General features: G+C 36.4%; 1 protein-coding gene across 3 annotated transcripts in view; it reads left to right on the forward strand.

Annotated features, from left to right (window-relative positions):
• LOC139958899 (integrin alpha-4-like) overlaps positions 1 to 19,871 on the forward strand; it is a 31,929-nt gene extending 12,058 nt beyond the window's left edge. For 2 of the 3 annotated variants that reach the window (XM_071956326.1, XM_071956325.1), the window contains exons 6-25: positions 174 to 263; positions 1,739 to 1,884; positions 2,374 to 2,514; positions 3,251 to 3,359; positions 4,486 to 4,580; positions 5,510 to 5,646; positions 6,472 to 6,629; positions 7,461 to 7,621; positions 8,807 to 8,974; positions 9,222 to 9,301; positions 9,855 to 10,002; positions 11,428 to 11,571; positions 12,239 to 12,411; positions 12,844 to 13,033; positions 13,948 to 14,055; positions 14,410 to 14,574; positions 15,439 to 15,555; positions 16,054 to 16,158; positions 17,307 to 17,426; positions 18,142 to 19,871. In XM_071956326.1, the coding sequence (XP_071812427.1) occupies positions 174 to 263; positions 1,739 to 1,884; positions 2,374 to 2,514; positions 3,251 to 3,359; positions 4,486 to 4,580; positions 5,510 to 5,646; positions 6,472 to 6,629; positions 7,461 to 7,621; positions 8,807 to 8,974; positions 9,222 to 9,301; positions 9,855 to 10,002; positions 11,428 to 11,571; positions 12,239 to 12,411; positions 12,844 to 13,033; positions 13,948 to 14,055; positions 14,410 to 14,574; positions 15,439 to 15,555; positions 16,054 to 16,158; positions 17,307 to 17,426; positions 18,142 to 18,291 (2,705 nt within the window). In that variant the 3' untranslated portion in view covers positions 18,292 to 19,871. The remainder of the gene's footprint in view (positions 1 to 173; positions 264 to 1,738; positions 1,885 to 2,373; positions 2,515 to 3,250; positions 3,360 to 4,485; positions 4,581 to 5,509; positions 5,647 to 6,471; positions 6,630 to 7,460; positions 7,622 to 8,806; positions 8,975 to 9,221; positions 9,302 to 9,854; positions 10,003 to 11,427; positions 11,572 to 12,238; positions 12,412 to 12,843; positions 13,034 to 13,947; positions 14,056 to 14,409; positions 14,575 to 15,438; positions 15,556 to 16,053; positions 16,159 to 17,306; positions 17,427 to 18,141) is intronic. The other variant, XM_071956328.1, reaches the window with a different exon arrangement.
• Positions 19,872 to 21,941: the final 2,070 nt, after the last annotated feature.

Raw genomic sequence — 21,941 nt, forward strand, 5'->3', positions numbered from 1 at the left:
ATATTGTGTAAAAGCTTCCTATATGTCCCTGATGAAAGCCGACCGGACAGACGATTTACGATTTGTTAATCGACGTGACACGTTATCTAACAATTCAAAGATATGTATTTTATTCAGCAGAGATGTTGTTACAAAAAGTGAATTATTATTAAGCATTTTTGTTGTTTTTTCAGGTACCGTTGTGGTAGATAATCATACAAGTTTTAGTTACCCGGAACCAAGCTTGTTCACCGACAATTCTGAGTACGAAACAGAATACAATGGTGAGTGTATATAATTTGAGGAGAAAGAAGAAACTAGACAAGACAAGATGGTAAATCATAGTTGTATATGTCTATTTCAAGTCAAAGTTATATACTGGTTGGTAGGTGGAGTGTATGTGTCAATCGCTGTACGGCAAATGGGCAAATTGTACCACTTTGAAAGGGTATTTAATATGAGAGACATACTAGCATTACTTCAATGTTACTTTAAGGCCGAAAGTAATGGTAATATGCATTTATGAATCGTGTTCTGTGACAAAACAAATCTAAATAAATTTCCTGACGAACTTCGAAGAAATGTCAGCCAAGTGAAATTGATTATTCCTACGGGGATCTATATATACGTGGAATTATTCAGTAGCTAGTACTGATCATTCAAAAACATCTGCTTAGAGTTGCTTGCAAGTTTGCATCCTTTGCATTGTTTCATTTCATTCAGTGTATATTTTTCAGCTCAATCTATTTCGGAATAAACTTCCATACAATTACTACATCGAAAGCTTACGTATAAAATTAAAAGTAATAAAGGTTAGTTAAGTAAGTGTCGCAGAAATCAAGTGAAAGAAAACACTAAACCCTAAAGGCTAAAAAGTAGGACGGTTATAACAATATTACCTTCTTTGAAGTACCTTGCACCTAAACATACCGTTAGGAAGACTTGTCATATGAAATTAGTTTCAATTTCAAATATTCAATTTCGGTTAGCAAATAACACATAAACTTCCCTGTATATACAATATATAAGAATTAAAGTTTAATGTGGTAAATTAATGGGTCACAAGGTAGGCTCAGCAAAGTGGTTTCACAGTGACCAAATTTTTCTCAAACCTTGTCGAGAATTTTATATCATTAACACTCGTAAACAATTTTTTTTAAATTCAGATGACCCAAAAGCTGTTTGGCAACGTTAAGTGAGGCAATTAGTATACACTGCTCGTATAAATATTAATGAACCCTTCTCGCGAAATCATTGGTATGGTTTCAAGGTTTCGCTAATGCTGTTTTGTACTGCCATTTGAGACCTTGTAACTTAAAGAGGCTTTTGGGGGTTATAGCCAACTTTAGCCCCAATGAAAACTTTTGTATAGGGTAATAGCCAACTTTACAAAATAGCACCAGTGAATGTCATCTATCTTCCTATCTCGTACGCCATTACCTGGATATACATACTCAGATATGCATAGAACATATATAGCTTTTATAGAAGCCGTAACTTGTTTAAGTGACATTAAGTGCCGACTACTTTTTATGTTCTCAGTTAACATTTCTTCCAGCTTCTTTCACTTTCTTTCAATAAACGCTTTATTTTGCACATCGAACTCCATAGACTGCAGAGTGTTTCAATGAAATGTGAAGTGTTTTGAAGTGCGCTTGTTATAAGTTTTCATGGTCAGAATGCTTTTAGCTCTCTTGTTAGGTGTGATGTACTTATGTTTTCTATGTATGGAAATAATACCTACTTCATTTACAACCAGGATATGCAGTTGCGTCTGGACACTTTGTTGGCTTAAATGATACAGTGCAGGGTGTGGCTGGGGCACCCCGAGCCAAAGAAACTGGGAAGGTTACTATTTATGATATTTCAAATAAAACCAAATACCAGGAGATCTTTGGAGAAAAGGTTAGTAATTACGTTTAATATTTGCTTTCTATTGTTTTATTAAGAATTCCAAGTTTATAGTTCTTGCATTATAGTAATCCATAGGTAAAGTTCATGAATTTACTCCTACAAAGTATAACCTGTCCACTTGAAAGACCCTTGTGTTACCAATCATGTAAATATATAACTATGAAGTCAATCATATATGTTTGATTTGTAGTTAACAACCTCACCTGATATATACATCATAAACGTATTCGCTTTTCAGTTTTTTTTTATTTTTTATATTTCTTTCATAGATTTCGATGATGCATTGAACAAAATTAATTTATCTCCCTCAAACTGATCATCCAGCTTTTGGTGGTCAAAACTTTATATGTAAAACAATCGAATTATACAACCATGTACCGATATAGTCTGTCACTGAATAAGGTCGTTTCAATGGCTTGCTATAACGGTACTAGTCACAGGTGTCATAATCACTTTGCGTTTCACACGTTTTCCTAACAGCGTTACACCTATTTTGGGAGTGCTATTGCCTCAGTCGACTTGGACCAAGATGGCCTAACAGATTTACTAATCGGTGCTCCTTTCTACTCGAACAATCAAGATGAAGGGAAGGTTTATGTTTATCACAACACAGGTTCACAGGTACGTTGAAAGTATGCAAAGCTGCCTAACAGTTGCCAAGGCTTACCAATTGCCTAATTAACTAGTTGTTATATTGCTTACATATGACCAATGGCATACAAAATGTCAACGAGAATGCATAAAAGCGAGAAGGTTGCCACTTTTAATTTTGGTTGGCAATTACGGAACTAGACAATAATGGCTAACATTAGTCAGTGGGTGGATATGGTAGGAAACAGGTTTCAACGTAGTAATAGGCTAAATATGTATTCCTTGCTTTAGTGCATCCATCCCATCCGCTCCCGAAATCACACTTAGTAATTAGTTGGATAAAATAAAGAAAGTAACTGGTCTACAACACCATCGACAACAGAAACTATATAGTGCCATATCTAGTACCAATTTAAACAATTTTACAAAGCTACACCGTATGATAAAGCAATTTAAGCTTTCTTAGGCCCAACCATAGCAACTGATACTACGTCTTTGCTTCAAACTTTCTCCAACGTTTCAACTGTGTAATTTGTTTTTTCCTTAAGAATGCCATTATGCAAGTTCAATTATAGTTAGGAAAGCTATGTAAAAACAAAACTTACCTTGTATACAATATATTCCAGGGTATTTGTCGTTGATGTGACCTCTCCATACAATGTTTGAATCATCAGATCTCGATGGGCCCGTTATGTTGTTAGGCTATACGTGAACGCCTTATCATAATTATGTGACTATGTATCTGTCTTGTTACTGTGCTTTTCAGACCAACCCACTCAAACTTGTTCAAGAAATACAAGGTATGCAGGCTGTTGGAGCAAGGTTTGGAAGCGCCATCAGTGGTTGTGGAGATATTAACAATGACAGCTTCATCGGTGAGCATGTCATGTGCCTTGATTTAGGATACTAGGTATATTTTGGTAACTGAGAACCGAGACCTTAGAATTCAAGTCCGAGTCGATACCGTAACATCAAAATCCGCAGTCCGGTCGTAAAATCCGGCACATACATCATGCACTGTATGTTGCATTGCTTTGGTAGTCAAAAAGAAATCGGTACCTCGATAGAAATCGACTTAGGAGTACTTTTTGCAATTGCTCACGTTGGTATGTTCATGTAATAGAAGTATTTATAGATTGTCACTCAGTATTCGTACTGGTACTCGTACTGGTACTGGCAATAAAAAGAAAGATATCTTTATATCTAACGATGAATATTTTATCGACATTTCATGGCATTCTATAGTATTAATCTATAGTATAGTACTTCTCATCAATTTATATGCTGCATTCTGCATATAGTTCTTGCATACTGAATACATCAAAAGTTCTCAAAAATTGTTCTAGCCTAAACTGGCTGAAAAGGACAAGAAAATCGGCAGTTTCTCTAGTGCCAGATGACAGCTATCTGTAGATTCTGACATGCCAGGCCACTTTTTCATTGATAGGATTAACTTATACGAGCCCCCAATACCGAACAAAAGTTATAAAGTTGGTATTATAATAGTAACAATGACATTTAAAAAGTGCATTTATAAGTAGATGACTTCACAAAATAGGTCCTTCTTAAAGCCTACATTGCAGCATCAAGTACGAGTCAGAATACATGATTGTCGACCAGACCCATCCAGAAAAAGCACTAGAGACTAAGAGCAAGAACTGTTAATATGTGTTCGAAAACAAGAATGATAAATCCGAAACAGAGACGGGGTGCACGGTATGGGTGCACTTGTGTGTGTTGCATCTGATATAGTACTGAAGTAATGGTCTGTGTATTATACTACGTATATTCCAGTCACTTCAATCGATGAACATCAGCTGTTTAAAGTTCATTCTTCAAAAAGCAAAAGAAGTGTAGAAATATTTCATGAAGTGATAGCAGTATTCTACAACAGTCTATATGACATATCCAAACAAATGTTCCGTACTTCATCGTTCATAATACAAATCACCAAATACTAGGGTCATAACATTTCTACATTTGGCTTATTTAAATTTACAGATGTGGTTATTGGTGCTCCTTATGAGGATGATGGTGCTGGTGCTATCTACATCTACCTTGGTGCAAAAGACGGTGTAGACCCACACTTTTCACAGGTACGCCTTATACCTTGAACAGTTATACAAAATATATGATCAGCACCTTCAAACGTCTATAGGGAATATATATAAAATTGTCCTTAATATGTACGCATTTGTTAACCGTATGGAATAATAAAACTATTGAAGAACATATTAAGTAATGAAACTAATTATCGAAACTGGATTCAAATTAAGTCTTTTTTCTTTAACGACATTCGTTTTACTGTTATTTTCTGGAATTTAGTTTCGCTATAGCTGCACACTTTTTTGAAATTAGCATTGTTGATTTGTCAATGCAGGGTTTTGTAAATGCCTCCCAGGATAGTTTTAACAGTTTCCTTCTGACTGGTGGGTCCTTCCACGTAGGAAATTTGCATATGACCATTCAATTAAGTTATTGTATCATGTAAACTAAGTGAATACTTCCACTGACGTTTCTGTTTGATGGTTTGAAAAATCACCAGCTCCAGATAAAAAATATGAGAAAAGGGGAATTTTTGTACAAAGACAATCCTACCTTTCTATTTCCACTGTAATTGGAAGAAATTAGAACCATTGCCAAATTATATTTGCATATAAAATGGGATCACGCCAGACCTTAATGTTTTCATGAATTTTGGTAGCGACGTTGCCCGTGAACCTTGTGTTATCTTTATTTCGAAGGAAAGATATGTTTTCAGTTTTATTTAACGGAGATATGAATCACTTGAAAGATGTATAGTCTGTGTACAAATATATGAATTAGCATCTCAAGTAGAAATGAAGCCACGTTTGGCAGCCCAATGCTGGTATTGACTGATATCGGATTAAAAACACTATTTAAGTCATTTTTCAGCGACAAATCGCGATACTGTCTATGACTTATCGACTCTCCAAGTACAGGGGTAATACAGAAGGTAACTCCTATTCCCAGTTGATTAACTGCCAATTCTATTTTTCGTCAGCGTGTATCAGGGGCATCCCTTGATCCTCCGGTGAAAACGTTAGGCATTTCTGTCCATGGTGGTGTGGATATGGATGGCAACTTGTATCCAGATGTTGCAGTTGGAGCTTATGAAAATGACACTGCTTATCTCTTTAAGTTAGTATGCTTACATTTCTGTGTTTGTATATTTCTTGCGATATGCATCTAGTTTCCTTGGAGATCTTTGGCATGAAAAGTGTTTTATATGTTCTTTGAAAAGCACTTTATCTATCGTATCTGATCCTAAAACTAAGCCCTGAAGTACATGTTTTTAAATTATCATTTTTTAACAAGTTTGCTAAAACTTTCTGTAAAACATAAAATCAAGATCAGATTAACTGTAAAATATTAATATGGTAGACCTATGTGCTTACAATTGGAAAATACATAATTATTTGTTAGCTTTCCCTCTCTGATAATCATAAGCCCTATATGCAGAACTTAAAAGTCACAAGCGGTTCTCATGGCAACATTAATGTTGATGTTTGCTAATGACTTCTGTATGTATGGTTCATTTACAACTAAAGAGAAATGGACGCCTCATTTACTCACGCCTTTAGAGTTTAACTGTATACACTTCCGATATCTCATAGGAGGATTAAGTTGTGGTTGGGATAGGGGTGAGGCTTTTGAAGAAGGGGGCTGGAAGTTGATGGTTGGCACTCAGACTTCGAATTGTCTTTACCTCGGACAAGCTAATCCCGGACTTTGACGAGGAGCCTGGTCGGTGGGCTCAAGTATCTCCATGTTATTCTCTCCTTATTTAATTATCTCCTTATTTAATTAAAGCATTTGCTAGTTATCTCTCCATTTTCAAATACTTTATGAGCTGTTCTTAGAAGAATGTGTGTGTCGTAAATAACGTGTAGGAACTCATGGTAGGTATTCGGACTAAGAAACTGATAGAGATTGACTATATCCATGTTGTATTACTCATAACAGGGCCAAGCCGATTGTTGATATAACAGCGTGGCTGGAAATCAATCCTCAATCTTTGGACCCCGGAGAAAAGGGATGCGATTTGAGAGGTGAAATGCACGCGTGTGTGGAACTGACTGCCTGCTTCAAGTTTAGTGGTGTGAGTGCTACTTTTGGATTGGGTAAGGGATATTTTGCAGTTTTAATTTTGGTGTTTCCTTGGCCTGACTTTTTTTTGTCTTTGAAAGAATTTACTTCAATTGCTTTTGCAGTGTTTAGTAACTTACGTTAGCAACACACTTCAAATTGATGTTTAAATGTTTAGTTGACAGAATAGATATTGACAAGATGATTCGGACGGGCGATAACTCTTCTAATATCCATCCTTTCGGCTGTTAGTTTCTCTTTTATATGTAGAATGATTCATATTGGTTTCTGGCCAGTAGATCAGTCAGTCATTCACCGAAGGCAGGGAGTGGTAAACAATCTTTGAGATAGCCAGGCATAACAAGAGGGTGCTCGGAAGGTGAACTAGTGCCCCGGGATTCATTAAGGAAATTATGAAAGTGCCCTAATAAATACAGAATGTGTGATCAGATGTAACCACTATGAATTGCCATATGCTGTGATTCCCTATGGTGTTAAACACACGATGATAACTTATTGGTTGCGTAGAGAGGGTCCTATACTAGTAACTGCGGTAGTCCAAATGGCATGTGCAAACTTGCATTGGGTAACTGTATAATAAAAAGGACATGTAAAGGTTTTCTCCGCGTACATCGATAATGTTTTGAACAATAAAATGATGTACTTTCTAATCTTTCGATTTGTAAAGTATTATCATGTTTGATTCCTATAGGTTTCATCGAGTTCCCTGCAAAAGTGTCGACTATATTTAGCAAACCAAATTTACAAGACAATATTTGATTTATCTTTCTCTTCCCTTCCCCCCACCTTCCTCCCCCTATCTCCACCTCTCTCTCTCTCTCTCTGTGTTGTTGTTGATATGTCAGACATTGAATATTCGATTGAAGTTGATACAGAAAACACAAAAGCTGGAATCGATTCACGCTTCTTCCTCACCGACGAAAAGATGATTCTCATTAACAAAACAATTAAAGTACAATCTGAGAATGTTCGACAGTGTGATGGGATTGTCGTGGCATATCTGTCTGTAAGTATAATTCAGAGAACAGTGAATGCAAACTGAAATATAGTAGGACAGCTTACAAAGGGACAGAATAGTATTATACAATGACTTTGAAGGGATGACCGTTCAAAGGCACTGCTATCAGTCCAGGTTGCATTCTATATCCCTTTTCTGAGAGATAACATTTGAGGATTATCAGTGAAGGGACTGAACTTTATAGTGTAATACATATACCATTAGGTCAGTTTCTCAGATACAAAGCTCAACGGGGAAAATAACTCTTTTGTGGCCCTATGATATATTTAAAAGGAGAACAATATAGTCAAGAAAAATATTGTTTAATTTTATCTAAGGATGTTCTGTTGCTTAGCCTATATAAAGAACATGTTTTGGATGAGTTATTAGCATTTATAAAATAATGGCTGAGCATCGACATTGAAGCCTGCACATTGAGGCCGATGTCATCATCAAATTTACCCTTAAGAAGGCATTCCAAAACATATCGCAGATTTTAAAGGCGGATATCTTGGAAACCAGAATAACAATTGAAGCGTTATTGGAACTCAAATGTTTCCTTTTTATTGAACAATGACATTTTAGAAGCAAAGTTCTGTCAAATTCATCCTTCAAACAAAATAATCGAACATATTTAAAATATGACGATAGTGATGGTGATGATGGTGGTGATCACAATGGTAGCAGTGATAGTGTTATTGACGGTGGAAGTGTCAGTAGTAGTGGTGATGATGATAATGTTCGTGACCAGACCAAAAAGAAAATCGAACAGGACACATTTGATAATACCATAGACAATACAACAAATAGCAAAACGACTAGAAACAAACCAATTAAACAACAGATGACACCCAAGCCAATCACTAATAAGTGAAATAGATACACAGTGACAGATTATACACGAAAATAACACGCACAAGTCCTGATATACAAATAATTGAGGCATGTTGCTACACGTTATAATTGTGTCATGTTATGTCATATGTTATTATATGCGGTATGCTGTTAAATGATATTATAAGTTGTGAGGCTATGGTGTTATGTTATTTGCTATGTTATATATTATCTAAATGTGATATATCATATTTTGGGTACGATGTAATATGATATACCTTGTCATATGGTATGTCATATCTAATGTTATACGTTATTATGTGCGATATGTTGGTAAATATCATCTATGTATAATTTCAGAACAAAGCTAGAGATTTCCTCACGCCAGTGTTAATGAAACTTACATACGATGTCTTCAAGTATGAAGTTCAAACCTCCGTGCGAGGGGATGAGCCTTATCTCTTTGCCGGGGGTTTACCCCCAGTCATTCACAGTCACAATTGTGGGGCTCAGAATGTCACAGAAAAGGTATTATTACTACTTATATTGATGTAAATAATTTAAATGCCCTACAAATGATTTTGTTGGTTGTTACCTCAAATGTAACAATTGAACACAAATTTGTAAGGTTATCACCTCTTTACCATGTACCACTGTTTGAACCTGGAGGATAGCTCAAGTATAGCAGGGATGGATAAATCATAGCATTCACCATAGATAGCAAAATTTTCGCAAAGGTTTCCAATGTTTTGAGTTTTCATATCTTACCGTCTAGGTACGTTTTACTCAAAACTGTGGCAGCGATGCTATCTGTAAGACTGATATTGAAGTCAGTTTGGAGGCTGAGCTGCCAGGGTGAGTCAGTCAGTCACTTCCACTAGTACATACTTTCTTGACAAAAATGTACTTTGAATACGTTCCTTTTCCATCAATCAAAAGTATTTTTGATCAACTAGACAATCCTTTAGAAAGTAAACGCTTATGCTGAATAAGTTTACTTTTAGAAAATCAGCTGCCTTATTATCAGCATTATGAAGGGGAAAATGTACGTCACTATATTAAAAATAGCATTTCACATTAAAATCAGTCAACATGCCTAACTCACTTGTACTTGAAATTGTTTTCAAACTGTTGTAGTATTACGAAAAGTTCTACACAAGCCTGGCTACAAACCTTTAGGAAATTATATAAGTATATACTTGCAAAGGAATTTGGGTAATTCTTCATTTTTCTTCACTTCCTATTTCTAGTATGCATGTTTATTTGAACTTTAAAGTTCTTTGAAAGTTTTAACCACAAAAGTATACGATCGAGAGGAAAGTAAACAACATTTTTCTTTACCGTTTAGCGTGTAGAGCAAAATATACATGTTTCATAATGATATGATGTTCATTTCTACTTGATACAGGTATAAAGATGACGAGTTAATCCTAGGTGCTTCTCGCAGTGTCCATTTCAATGCAAAAATTGATAATAACGGAGAAGATGCCCACCAAGCCGTTCTGAATGTGTATCATCCCACTGATGTGAAATTTGAAAGGGTTGAAGTAGAGGCAGTGAGTTATTGTAATTTCGTTTGGGGAATGATGACATATTTTAAGATTTTTATGGTGGTCGAGAGTGTTCGCCGTTTAACGACTTAAAATGCCCAGTCTTAAAAAATGTCAACAATCACGGGGAAGGAATTTTGCATATGACCTAAATGACCACCGATCGTTAAAAGACAGCAGTCGTTATGTGGGTTTAACAGCAGTTGCGTGAACAGATTTCAAAGGAGGGTGGCCAAATTCAAAATTTCCCGACCAATTAAAATATGGGCCTAAACCTTTATCGGAAAGCCGGAGGCGTTAGACGGACTTTATACTGGTGGGGGTGCTGCCCTGGGTTCATTGAAACCGTTTCCTATGTAGAGGGTTGCCGGACCTTCCCCAGATAAACTTATAAAATAAATAAACGTAAACTTGTGCACTCGGAGTCATAGTAAGGTCTATAAAGTAGCCCCCATTGCAATTTCTTGCTAATACATATTATGATATGGGTGGTGGGAGTGGGGTGGGTGGGTTATACGTCTTGAGTTGGTGTGTGGGTGAATATAAGTGTTACTGTTTTCTTGTCTTGTTCTCTCTATTTACTTATGGGAGCACTCTACTAGACAAGCTCTCGGGATTTTGGAGTGCTTCCTTTCACAATTTTCCCTGTTTTTGATATGTTTTGTCACTTTAGTTAACTTCTCTGTATTTATACGTATTGTGAAGAAACAAATAAATGAAATAAATGAAAAAATGATTGAGGTTATAAAACATGGGGCTGCATCCGTAGTAATGGTCGAATTCGTCCCCGATTGAATGCAAAAATCCCCCGACTGATTACCAAAGGTTTCCCACCCTTCCCCTTTGCGCACGCCACTTCTAGTTAGTTGTTCTTTGTACGGGGTCAGTTGTCAGGCTGGAGTTTCCTCAACTATCGAAATCTGATCGGTCACGACGGTCGAGTTCATTGGGATCGTAATCAGTCGGACAGTGTAGGGCGTGCATACAACCACTGGACATGACATAAGTGACGACAATTCACGTTTTGATGCCAGTCGTGCCGGAAACCGTATTGACCACTTTTTAATTTAACGTATGTCAATATTTCCGAAGCATTTCAGCATCAAAAGGAGGGATCTATCGGCTGATTGGTTCGAGTCCAATGCGCCACTGAATCAGAGGGGCTGAAGCCACCAACAAGTTTAGATACCTAAGGCCCCGATTTCAGCTTGGTCGCAAGAAGTACTACTTTGCGGCGAAGACGCCGAATGCGTCATCTGTTTCAGGAATAAGCGCCGTCGATTTGATCACTGAGCCGTTATGAATTAATGGCTCTGCATATATTTTAGTGCTTTATACTGAATCAAAGTCTTGTAAGCATATCTTATTTAAGAGAATAGCCTATATTTGCCTGTATTTTGTAACAAAATGTTACCATCCATTCTTTACCAGGTGACATGTTTGCCTCTTGCAGACCAAAGAGGAGTCCCCTGTACTGCTGAAGTGGCAGTCACATGTCTACCCTCAATGGACCGATCAGGGGATTCTGGTCTTCTAGAATGTAGCTTGGGGAACCCCATGAATGCCAATAATTCTGTAAGTATAAGTGATATATTTATATAACGTGTCAGAAACTCATGTCCAATCATGTCAGTATGTCTGTTCCCAGGAAGACTGTAATAATTTAGTTAACAATTATATATTAATTTACTTTTTGAAATACAGATAGGGATATAATTAAAAAGGCATCAGATCCATCATAAGTTGCTGTAGTGCAAACAAGACCACTGCCATGTTCATACACTACTTGCAGGTCCCCCATTGTGAAGAGGGGCGATATCAAATTTCCCTTTGAAGTTAGGCGAGGGGAGAGTTGTCATAACCCAGTAGGTTGGACAAAATTACGAAACGGCTTGTGCAAAACGTAGACATAAGGATGATGGACTGAACGTAATTTGAGTATCACAATCAAAGATTTAACCCATGTAAGCGCTTTTTCCTCCTACTGGCATACTCGCATCACAAACTTTTCGGAAACTATTCACGTACAAGTCAAAGTGGTTGCTGACAAAGACAGATTGACGAAACGGCTTGTTTCGTTTCGCTTCGCGTGTGTGAAAAGTTAACGCTTAAATGAATTGGACATCAATCTGGACTTGATGAATTGATTGATGAATAGATTGACTACGTATCGATAGCCTAATTTGTTAACCATTCATTAACGATTCAAGTTGGACATTATTGGCCTTTTCTCTCCTATTAGGCTACATTGAGACTGCAGTTTGATGTTTCAAATATTTCCTGGTCTCAGGAAAGAGAGATTAACATCACCATGGTAGTTTATACCGAAAGTATGGAAGCCGAAGAGGAGAAGGCAAATAACATGAAGCAACTCATAATAAGGGTGATAGTCATGGCTGATGTTGGTGTGATTGGGTAAGTATTACACCCACTCCCACACTGCCCACTTACCCATCTTAAACATATTTTAATTTTAAAATAAGTATCTGCTTTTTACATGGTTGGTGGAGATGATATTTGAATTTAAATATTTTCCCTTTCTTCTCATTTTCCTTTGTGTCATTGGACTTTATGACATGGCAAAGGACCTTTGAACAGTGTTAAATTGAACAATGCTCAGATGTGTGAGATTTTTGTAAACACAATGATTCAAGTTTGTGCATAAATAGTACAAAAGAATCTTCTCTAAGCACAACAATTGTATCCTGATATTCTGTTCCTGTTTATTACGCCTAAGTTGAAAGACCTTTATGGTCTCGTCTTTCTTGTTATTTATATCATATAACTGTTTTGCTTCTGATTTAGCAGTACTTAATACTTTTATATGTCTTCGTTTGTCGTTTGCAGTAAATCCCAACCAGAGAGTATTTATTATGGTTACAATGCAACAACCACCGGAGAAAGTAACCAAGAAGCCGCAGATAAACTAAGACTGGACCAGGCTATGAAAGCTGTGAGCTTATTTTATGAACATAACGGCGATGAAACTCGTTTTAATCAGTCTCACATTGGTCCAGGGTTTAACCATGAATTCCAAGTGAGTCTATAGATTTACTGTAAACCAACCGTTCCTTTTAGTTGTATATACAATGGCTTCCACTTGCATAATGTTGAACAATCATACCATATACGTCACGTACCATATATTACTTTATAGTTTATACATTTATGTATGGTGAAAGTTTGTTACAGTATATATACCATGCATCTGTAAATTCAACTGGATGTAACATATTGCTACTGAATGGCTTCTCTCCATTCAGTTCTGTCCGATAGAAACAAGGAAAGTACGGAATTAAGATATTAATCCCAGCCATTGAGGGGTATTAAAATATCTGAGTGTGTGTAACTTTTTTTTAAAGTGGCAGGAAAATGTCTGTTTTAATCTAGGCACATGTGACCATTATTTGAGTTTTTAGCATAATTATTTAGCCAGCAATAAAGTAATATGTACCTGGTCGATTTGTTTTAATCACCGGAACCCACCAAATATTGTAAAAGTGGCATAATGTTCATGAACTATTATTGAAGTTACTTTTTTCTCCTGATAATACAGATGGAATGTGATAGGGAAACAGAATATTATAAACCATCTTTAAATTGAACGTAAACATTTCCCCTAAATAATGTATTTATGAAGCTAGGTGTGTATGTCTGTCAAAGGTAAAGCATGTACAATGAGTTGGCGGTAATAGGTACGTACCACGGGCAAACTTTTCAATAAATACTTTTGTCGGCATGGACTGTTTATTTCAACATTTTGAAGGAGCTTTCATCGAGGAAACGCACAATAGTCAATAGATCAATTATATCTCTACCCGATTATTAAGTGCTTCTTTGGATAATATGGGAAGTGTTTTCATCAATTTTTTGACAGTCCTGTTTAAAATTCTACCTGTGTAATTGTTTTGTTTTTAAAAAAAGGAATATTTATATTTTCTACACTTACAGGTTATCAATTATGGTCCTGGGAGACTAACTTTAGAATATAACGTTACCATTCAGGTTCCATGGGGTAATATTGATGGTGACACTATGATCTTCATTCAAGACATAACGGTTTGTAGAAAAAACGTTTTTATGACGAAAATACTTACTATATTAGTTGACAGTTCCACAAATTAGACGTTGCATCATTAAGGGTAGTTTTGATTTTATTAACCGTTACCCTTGCAGATCACTCTATAGCGATCCTGGAAGTGATAAGTCAGCAGGGGGCCAGTTCAAAATCGATATCAATATTGGTAGTTTAGGTTGATGGAAAAGTGCATGATGTGAGAGAATACAAGTAGGTATTTTTAATTTTTTTTTATTACCCAACCAATTAAAGTTTGGGGGAGGGGATTATGCACCACAGTCTAACATGTTATTAACAAGAATAATAAATATAACATTGTTCTGTTGTTATTTTAGATGGAACCAAGCAACAAGGGTGTCTGCAATAAACCTCGGATTTTAGAGTTGCAGAGGAATAGGGAAAATGAAGCTTACGTTACACAAGACCTCTCAAAGATACCATATGCTGAAGACAAAAAATCCAGTCAACAACCAGCAACAGCCGATGACTCCAGACAATTCGTAAGCTTAGTAAAGAAACCTAGTGAACAAAGCGGTACCTGAATGGATATAACAGTCTCCCAGAGGCCCGGGTCAATTAAGAGACCGGGGTCAATAAGGGGCCTCAGTAAAATGTCGAAGGACCGTAAAAATGTGGGATAAATAATGTGCGATTTCTCATTTCATACTACTTTACGTACAAGGAAAAGTCAATTAAGTAAAAAAAGGTAACGTGGGGGCGAGCTGTCGACCGTGTTCGCGACACATCTCTTTCAATGATTTAGGCGGCGGGAAAGAATATTCTGTTTATCCACCTCAATGAAGAGAGGTGAATATTCAAAGCACTTATATTGACAAGAAAAGATGTGCTTTTTACGTGACCTGCCCTGCGGGATCCAAAACGTCACGGCCAAACGGCACTACCCAACCATCCCATTCTGACAAACAAAACTTAAGTCAAGCGAGCCAATATAGTAAATACGCCCACCGACCTGCAGAGCTAAACCCCCAACCACCCACTCAAACATTCAAAAAACCACAAAAGGACGACCAGCACGCAGTGAAACGAAACACCCCTCCTCCCCAGCACACCAGCATCCAAAAAAAGCCGCCGCAGATAAACGGCGGAAATCGAATTCAACCTGAAGGCGAATGACACACTTCACCGCCTCCAGGACTGTCTGCCAACTGGCAAATTTTCCCCTAGATGTATACGGATATCCTGATCCTACTAGATAAAGGTTGGATACTGTGCATGTTTCCAGGCCAGTAGGGGGGCATTGAAGCATTTCATGAGAGGGTAGTAGATTGTTTCTATAGTGTCAGGAAATTGTCGCAACTGACTGCACATTCCTTGAGCTTTCCTTTTCTTCCATTTCACCACAGGGATGTGATATAGCCGAGTGCGTTGACCTGTTGTGCAAAATATTCCCTCCGTTCGAGAGAGATGACCTGGTGAAGATTACTGTGGATATGTTACTGTGGGAGCATACATTAGTAACAGTAAGTTTATACCAACTAAGGAAGATATATACGGCTTTAAGCTTTGATTGGGAATATTCTAAACCCTACGCAGACAATTACTGTAATTCAAGTCCTCAATGGAGCCCGTATTTGCTTCGTTTCATGAAAAAAACACATGACATTTCTGACATGAATTTGTTGCATTTACTGCAATATGCTTGATTGTATTATATAACCAAACAATAAAGGAAAAACAACATAATTTAAAATTAAAATATTACTTTACTTCAACAAATGATGCATAAGATGAATGATGCATATATACGGCTAATTAAGTATTAAGTTTGATAATGAATCCACTATCTAAATGAATTTTAAGTTTATGTGTCACAAAATATTCTATACGTGATTACGCTGGTAAAAAATTACAACCAACAGGAGTAAGCTCATAGCACAAATCGGCTGTGCATGATGCCATACAGTGCAGTGTTTTGACAATTATATGACAGGGACTTGTTTCTTTCATTTCAAAATTAGGGGAAATTTGACTTCGTGGAATTAGTATCCACAGGGGGAGGAAAATCTGATGATCCTGCCAATATTCATAACCAGCCAGAGGGACATGAAGCTGACTCAGTCCAAGTAAGTGAATGTACCGCTGGATTAACACCATCGTTAGCCCTATATAAGGCATTACATGTGCTTTCTCTCTGCCCCCATTCGTTTATTAAACTTGCAAACACTAACCGAGAAAGATCACAGACGCCATTTGATCTTGGCGTTTTCTTACATACCGTTACTTTGAAGGCCACTGTACACTTACATCATCAACCTATTTCGTAATGTAGCACTGAATTGATGGACTGGCACAGGTCACTCCGGATGGAGGCGGAGGAGGGGGCACTTTGGAAGTTAACCTTCAAAGAATACTGCCATCACGCATGAGTTCTACGTTTAACTTTGGACAGCTGCGATTTTAGGGTGGATATGTCGTTACCACACCCGTCCTGTTTCTCATTAACGTAAGGTACAAACTAAATAGTTGAAAATGTCTACAAATTAGTAAAAAGCCAAAATGACCACCTTTTTGCAAAGGGGGATGACCCCACACAAATAAGAACCAATCCGTCAGACGATATTATATTATTTTCACGGCATTGCCTAACTATTAAAGTGTACCTTTAAGTACAGTTATGCTGCTAACGTATAGTTCCAATAAATATGATAATCCTTTGGAACGCATTTAGAAAGCCTCTTAAAGCATCCTGCAGGTCAATTGGGAAATGGAAGTATTTTTGAGAAACTTTTTGTCCCTACCTTGCACATGTTAGGAACTCGCGGAAAATGCAAAAGGAAACCTGTATAAAGTGCACATCAACTGTCAACAATTAGAGGGCAGAGGGTAGAAATTTGTTAATCAGAGTCAGACTGAGGTAAAGGGGGAAACCGGGCAGGGCAAAAATCATTATTGGGATTAAGCCCCCACCCCTTCATCTTGATACCGCTACTGTTATGAACACTTACTATCATATATTTGTTGTTACCTTTATTCTAATTTAATCACTATTTGTACAATGGCAACTATGTACTTATTATCAGTACTCAGTAAATATATATATATATATATATATATATATATATATATATATATATATACATATATATATATATATATATAAAAATATATATATATATATTTATATAAATATATATATATATATCTATATATATATATCTATATATATGTATATGTACTTGTTTATCTTATGTATTATTGATTTCACACAAAGATCTCAACACTAGCATACACAGGAACTATGGGGACAATGCCAACCAAGTGGTGGGTAATTCTATTAGCTATTATATTGGGTATGCTGTTTCTAATGGCTGCAGTAGGTCTACTTTGGAAGGTGAGTTTAGTTTTGATTAAAGTTATTTTGTTTTAAGCACTTCAGTGTAACTCAAAGTCCGCATGATGTACCTATTTCACGAATTTTTCACGTTGTTTTGAACATTGTTTAACATCCTATCCTACATGACAAATCCTGCTTGGCTTACCCTCACGCAATTGAAGAGTTGAGGTGTAGTTATCGGTCCAACGGTCACCATTTTAAACAATGAAATGTTTGGTATCTGTATATAATACTGACATGACTTTCAGTAGTAAAACGCTTACAATTGCCACAAAAATATCAAAATGGAAAGAACCGGAATCCACCGACTTCTATGGTACCACACGTTCATAAGATGATAGCCGACACACGTGATGTTTAAAGTATGATCTTCCAATGGGTTAGGCTTAAAGATGTTAAGATGTTTTTTAAAACAAAAATACTGATCGCCATTTATGAAACATGCGAAAAAAAATGTTCGCTTTGCCTCTCCTTTTAGGCCTATTTATCAGTGGTTGCATGAAACTTAAAGCTGAATGACTCATCACCAAAAACTGAAAGTTTCTCTCTCTGAAAACTGAACGTTTTCTTCACTTAAAAACTGAAAATCTCCCTTATTGCTGAGGTGTGACTTCCAGTTTCTAGTAATCACGCTCGCTTAAAAAACACAATGTCTCCCTCACTTCTAAACTGACCGCTTCCCTTACTATTCTGCCTACTTTCTGATCTACAGATTGGATTCTTTAAACGTTCGTTGAAAGATGAAATGGGGGTGAAATGTGAATCTACCGCTGTAACTTCAGAATCTACAGAAGAGCAGAAAAACACAGATCCTCCGAAACTTTCGGAGGGACATTCCAATAGTGCTTTAGAAGTTAATTGAGTTGGAAACATTATCTTCCATTTATTTGTTTCAGCTTCCTCTACTTACGATATCTTACATACTTAATCAATGTTATGCATCGTAAATTTACCAAAGTTGTTATTACCAAGTTTAATTCAACCTTGGTCAAACAAGGCATGTGATTCACGTCACGGGCCTCTTCGTCTCTCTGAACTTGTAGTTCTAATGCACCGCAATATGGACGTATTCTGGATGGTATGCACTATACAAGATACGTTAACCAAATAAAAGTGTACTGTGTACTGCGGACTTTTATATTAATCTAGTTGATATATGCTTAGTTAATTGAATCCCAGTGGAATAGGAAGTCACCAAAAGGTCTTTCTTAACTATATCGAAGTGATGATATGGATGAAGACTTGCTGCTATCAATCTTCATTGCGATCAGTTTCAGATAATAACGAGGAATGCGTATAATTGTCGCACCCATTCCTGCTCCCGGGACCGCCACTAATTTTCCCCACCGGACGGACGAGCGAACTTCAATTAACTTGTGACAACTTTCTCAAATACTGTGGGAGACACCACCCATTCGTCATCACTTCAGCGCAGCTATGGAGTTAAGGACGTTGTTTCCAAACCCCATTATCCAATTCGCAAACTAGACATACCAAATTCACAGACGAGTCCTTAGCAAATTGCAGTTTGCGTTAATTGGGGCATTGTTCTCTGCTTGGTCTTCGGGCTCTCCCGGTCTATCAAACTAAAAGCAATTCGTGACGGTAAAAGACGAATCTTTAGGTTACAACAGGGAAGTGTTTAGACACATCCCTGGTTGCAGCAACGTTACTCTGGTCGGTTCAAAATGGGTTAACTTTGCACTATAGCATATATCGTGATATTAATAAGTTAACGTCGTGTTCTGACCAGCTTAAATGTTATTTGTAACAGACGACACTATCCCGCTGTTTAAGTCAGGTGATCCAAATTATTGTACTTTCGTCATGAATAATACAATGTTGTTCCAAACTGTTTTAAAGCAATAACTATAGTCACTTACTTTACAGGGTTGAGCCAGGATTTTTTTGACGGAGAGTGTTTCTCGTGTTGTTGATACCGACTTCACTTGTAAGGGTGGGGTGGGGGGTCTTCCTATCATTTTATCCATTCGTAAGTTTGCTTTAACATGTTTTATAATAATTTTTTTATAACAATAACATATCATTGCTTGATCTCTGTGTGAGCGGGACTGGGCCTTTGCAGCAATCATGAATGAGATACTTATAAAATTTGCTTCATAAGAGATTGATAAGTTATAGTCAATTTAATTGATATTTCTGGTGGGCACACTTTATTACAAGGATATCATCCTCATTGTAAATATATATTTTCCTACATTCGATGTGTTTTGATGTTAGGAGTTCAGATGAAGATTAATTACTAAAGACATGTAATTAAACTTGCATGTATTATGTTTACACATGTTATGGACATTCAGTGTTTGAGAGAAAAATAAAACATATGAAGTGCAACTTCAGTCTGCTGAAGCTGACAGAAATACATATGCAAGTACAGATTATGTATTTATTCATATTCATAAAATAAAATAAAATAATTCATTTCCATGTCTAAGTTTTTGTTTTTGTTCGGATCTTTAACTTTACCTCAGGCTACATGTTAAATTCTTATTATAAGTCCAAAAGATTGGAACACATTACACTCAGCATATCCAATAGTGAAACTAGATTGCATTTTGGTAATATCAATACCAAATTTTAGCTACTATTTACCCAGTACATTCCGATCATATGTAATATGTAGTGGTCAGAATGATATTTTGGGATTTCAGACAAATGTAGTCCATATATATACATAGTAACTCTTGAGATGTTCCAAGTGCATCTCATATGCTAAGGCCCTGAACACATAAAATGTGCACCATGTTTTATATATATTCATTTCAACTACATACACTCGTGTGGTAAATTATATTTTGTCCTTAGATAAATACCTTTCTTGGGAATGCCCCTATCTGCTTCTCATATATGATCCTAGATATATGCCATATTTTTTTCAATACGACAATAGATTTCATTCATACAACAGTAGTTCTTATAATATGTTACAAGCACCTAATTCCATGACTCCTTTGAGTCATTCTTAGGTTAGATGTTCTGGTGTCGCCCTCTGAAATTTTTGAGAGAAAACATGAGGAATAGCAAATCAATTTTATTTTATAAAATAACATATTAAACATTATCTACTCAACAAATAATTTTCGTATACTTCTGCTTTATTATGAGCATTATGATAATTTTTGCTTTCCCAGTTCTGTTAACCCCTATGTGACTGTGTTTTACTGTGTTTTACTGTGTGTTTTCTTTTCTCTATATCAAGTTTTCTTTTTTTTTGTATTACAACACAAACAAAACGAACACAGACCGGTACACCATGTGCACATTGTATGATATATCAACATTGAACATGATGGCCAAGATTTGCCTCTTAAAACTGAAGCAAACATTGTTTATTTCTACTGCACAGTCTAGCCAGGGCAGTCAACCGGTACGTCATGTACAAATTGTAACACGTATACAAATATGGCATTGAAAGTAAAATGAAAACCTACCATTTAATCAAAAGAAATTATTTCCCATACTTACTAAGAATTTCGAAAATTTAATTTCCGAATGCTCTTTAATACCAGCTTTAAAATTTGACAAACAAATATAGACTTGTCATTTCACTGACACCCTCTTGAATGTACGTATTAGTAATTAATCATTTATTAGTAATTATTCAAGACATTAACTTTATATTTTAATACACAATATTTCTTCAAACATTTCTTCACAAGATGATCTAAACGAGTTACCAACGACCTGGCATTAAACAATATAATGCAAAGTGCACAGTGAATTTGAAATGTTTTCAGATGTGCGATTATATTTGCGCCACTAGTAACTTCCGCGTAGCAAGTAGTCGCTCTAAGGCTTACGTATATCACGTCTCCGAAGAATGATACTATACATGGGCGGAGTTATGTAAGAGTAGCTTGGACTTTGATTGGTCAGGAGTGGATCCCGTATGTACGGTATCTGAAAGACAGCATAATACAACGAACGGGAATAATACTTTGCAATACAGCCGTTTGATTTTGGCAACCTAAGGTATTCTATGAGATCATTCTAAGCCTACATGTATACAGGAATCTCTTATCAATAAAGTTATATGTAAATGGAGCTATTAATGATACGACATTGAAATATTAGTCCACGAACCACCAAAAATGTATAAAAGTCTTCGGAGGAGGTAAAAACTTAATTGGATCGCTAGCTGACAGCATCGACCTTTCCTATTAACTATCAAATTCAGTTGCTGAAACAGAACACGTCATATTCCCCCTCCCCCATCCCATGCTTCATCAGTGAACCACATTTTATTTTATGGGAAATATAAATATTTAATATGATATAACCATTGTTGTACTATATCCTTTATTCAAGCGGGGTGGTCGATTTCGAGAATATGACCAAGAGCTGCATCACTGTTAGATTTTGCTGTGCCATTGTCTTCAGTTTCATAATCGTAGGCTGATCTGATTAGGCCATACCACACGTCCATTGTTCATAAATTACATCCCAGCCTTGTGCTGTAACTAATTATGGTATTATGTTTACAAACGACAA

The sequence above is a fragment of the Apostichopus japonicus genome, chromosome 18, assembly GCF_037975245.1.
Source record: "Apostichopus japonicus isolate 1M-3 chromosome 18, ASM3797524v1, whole genome shotgun sequence".
Taxonomy (NCBI): Eukaryota; Metazoa; Echinodermata; class Holothuroidea; order Aspidochirotida; family Stichopodidae; genus Apostichopus; species Apostichopus japonicus.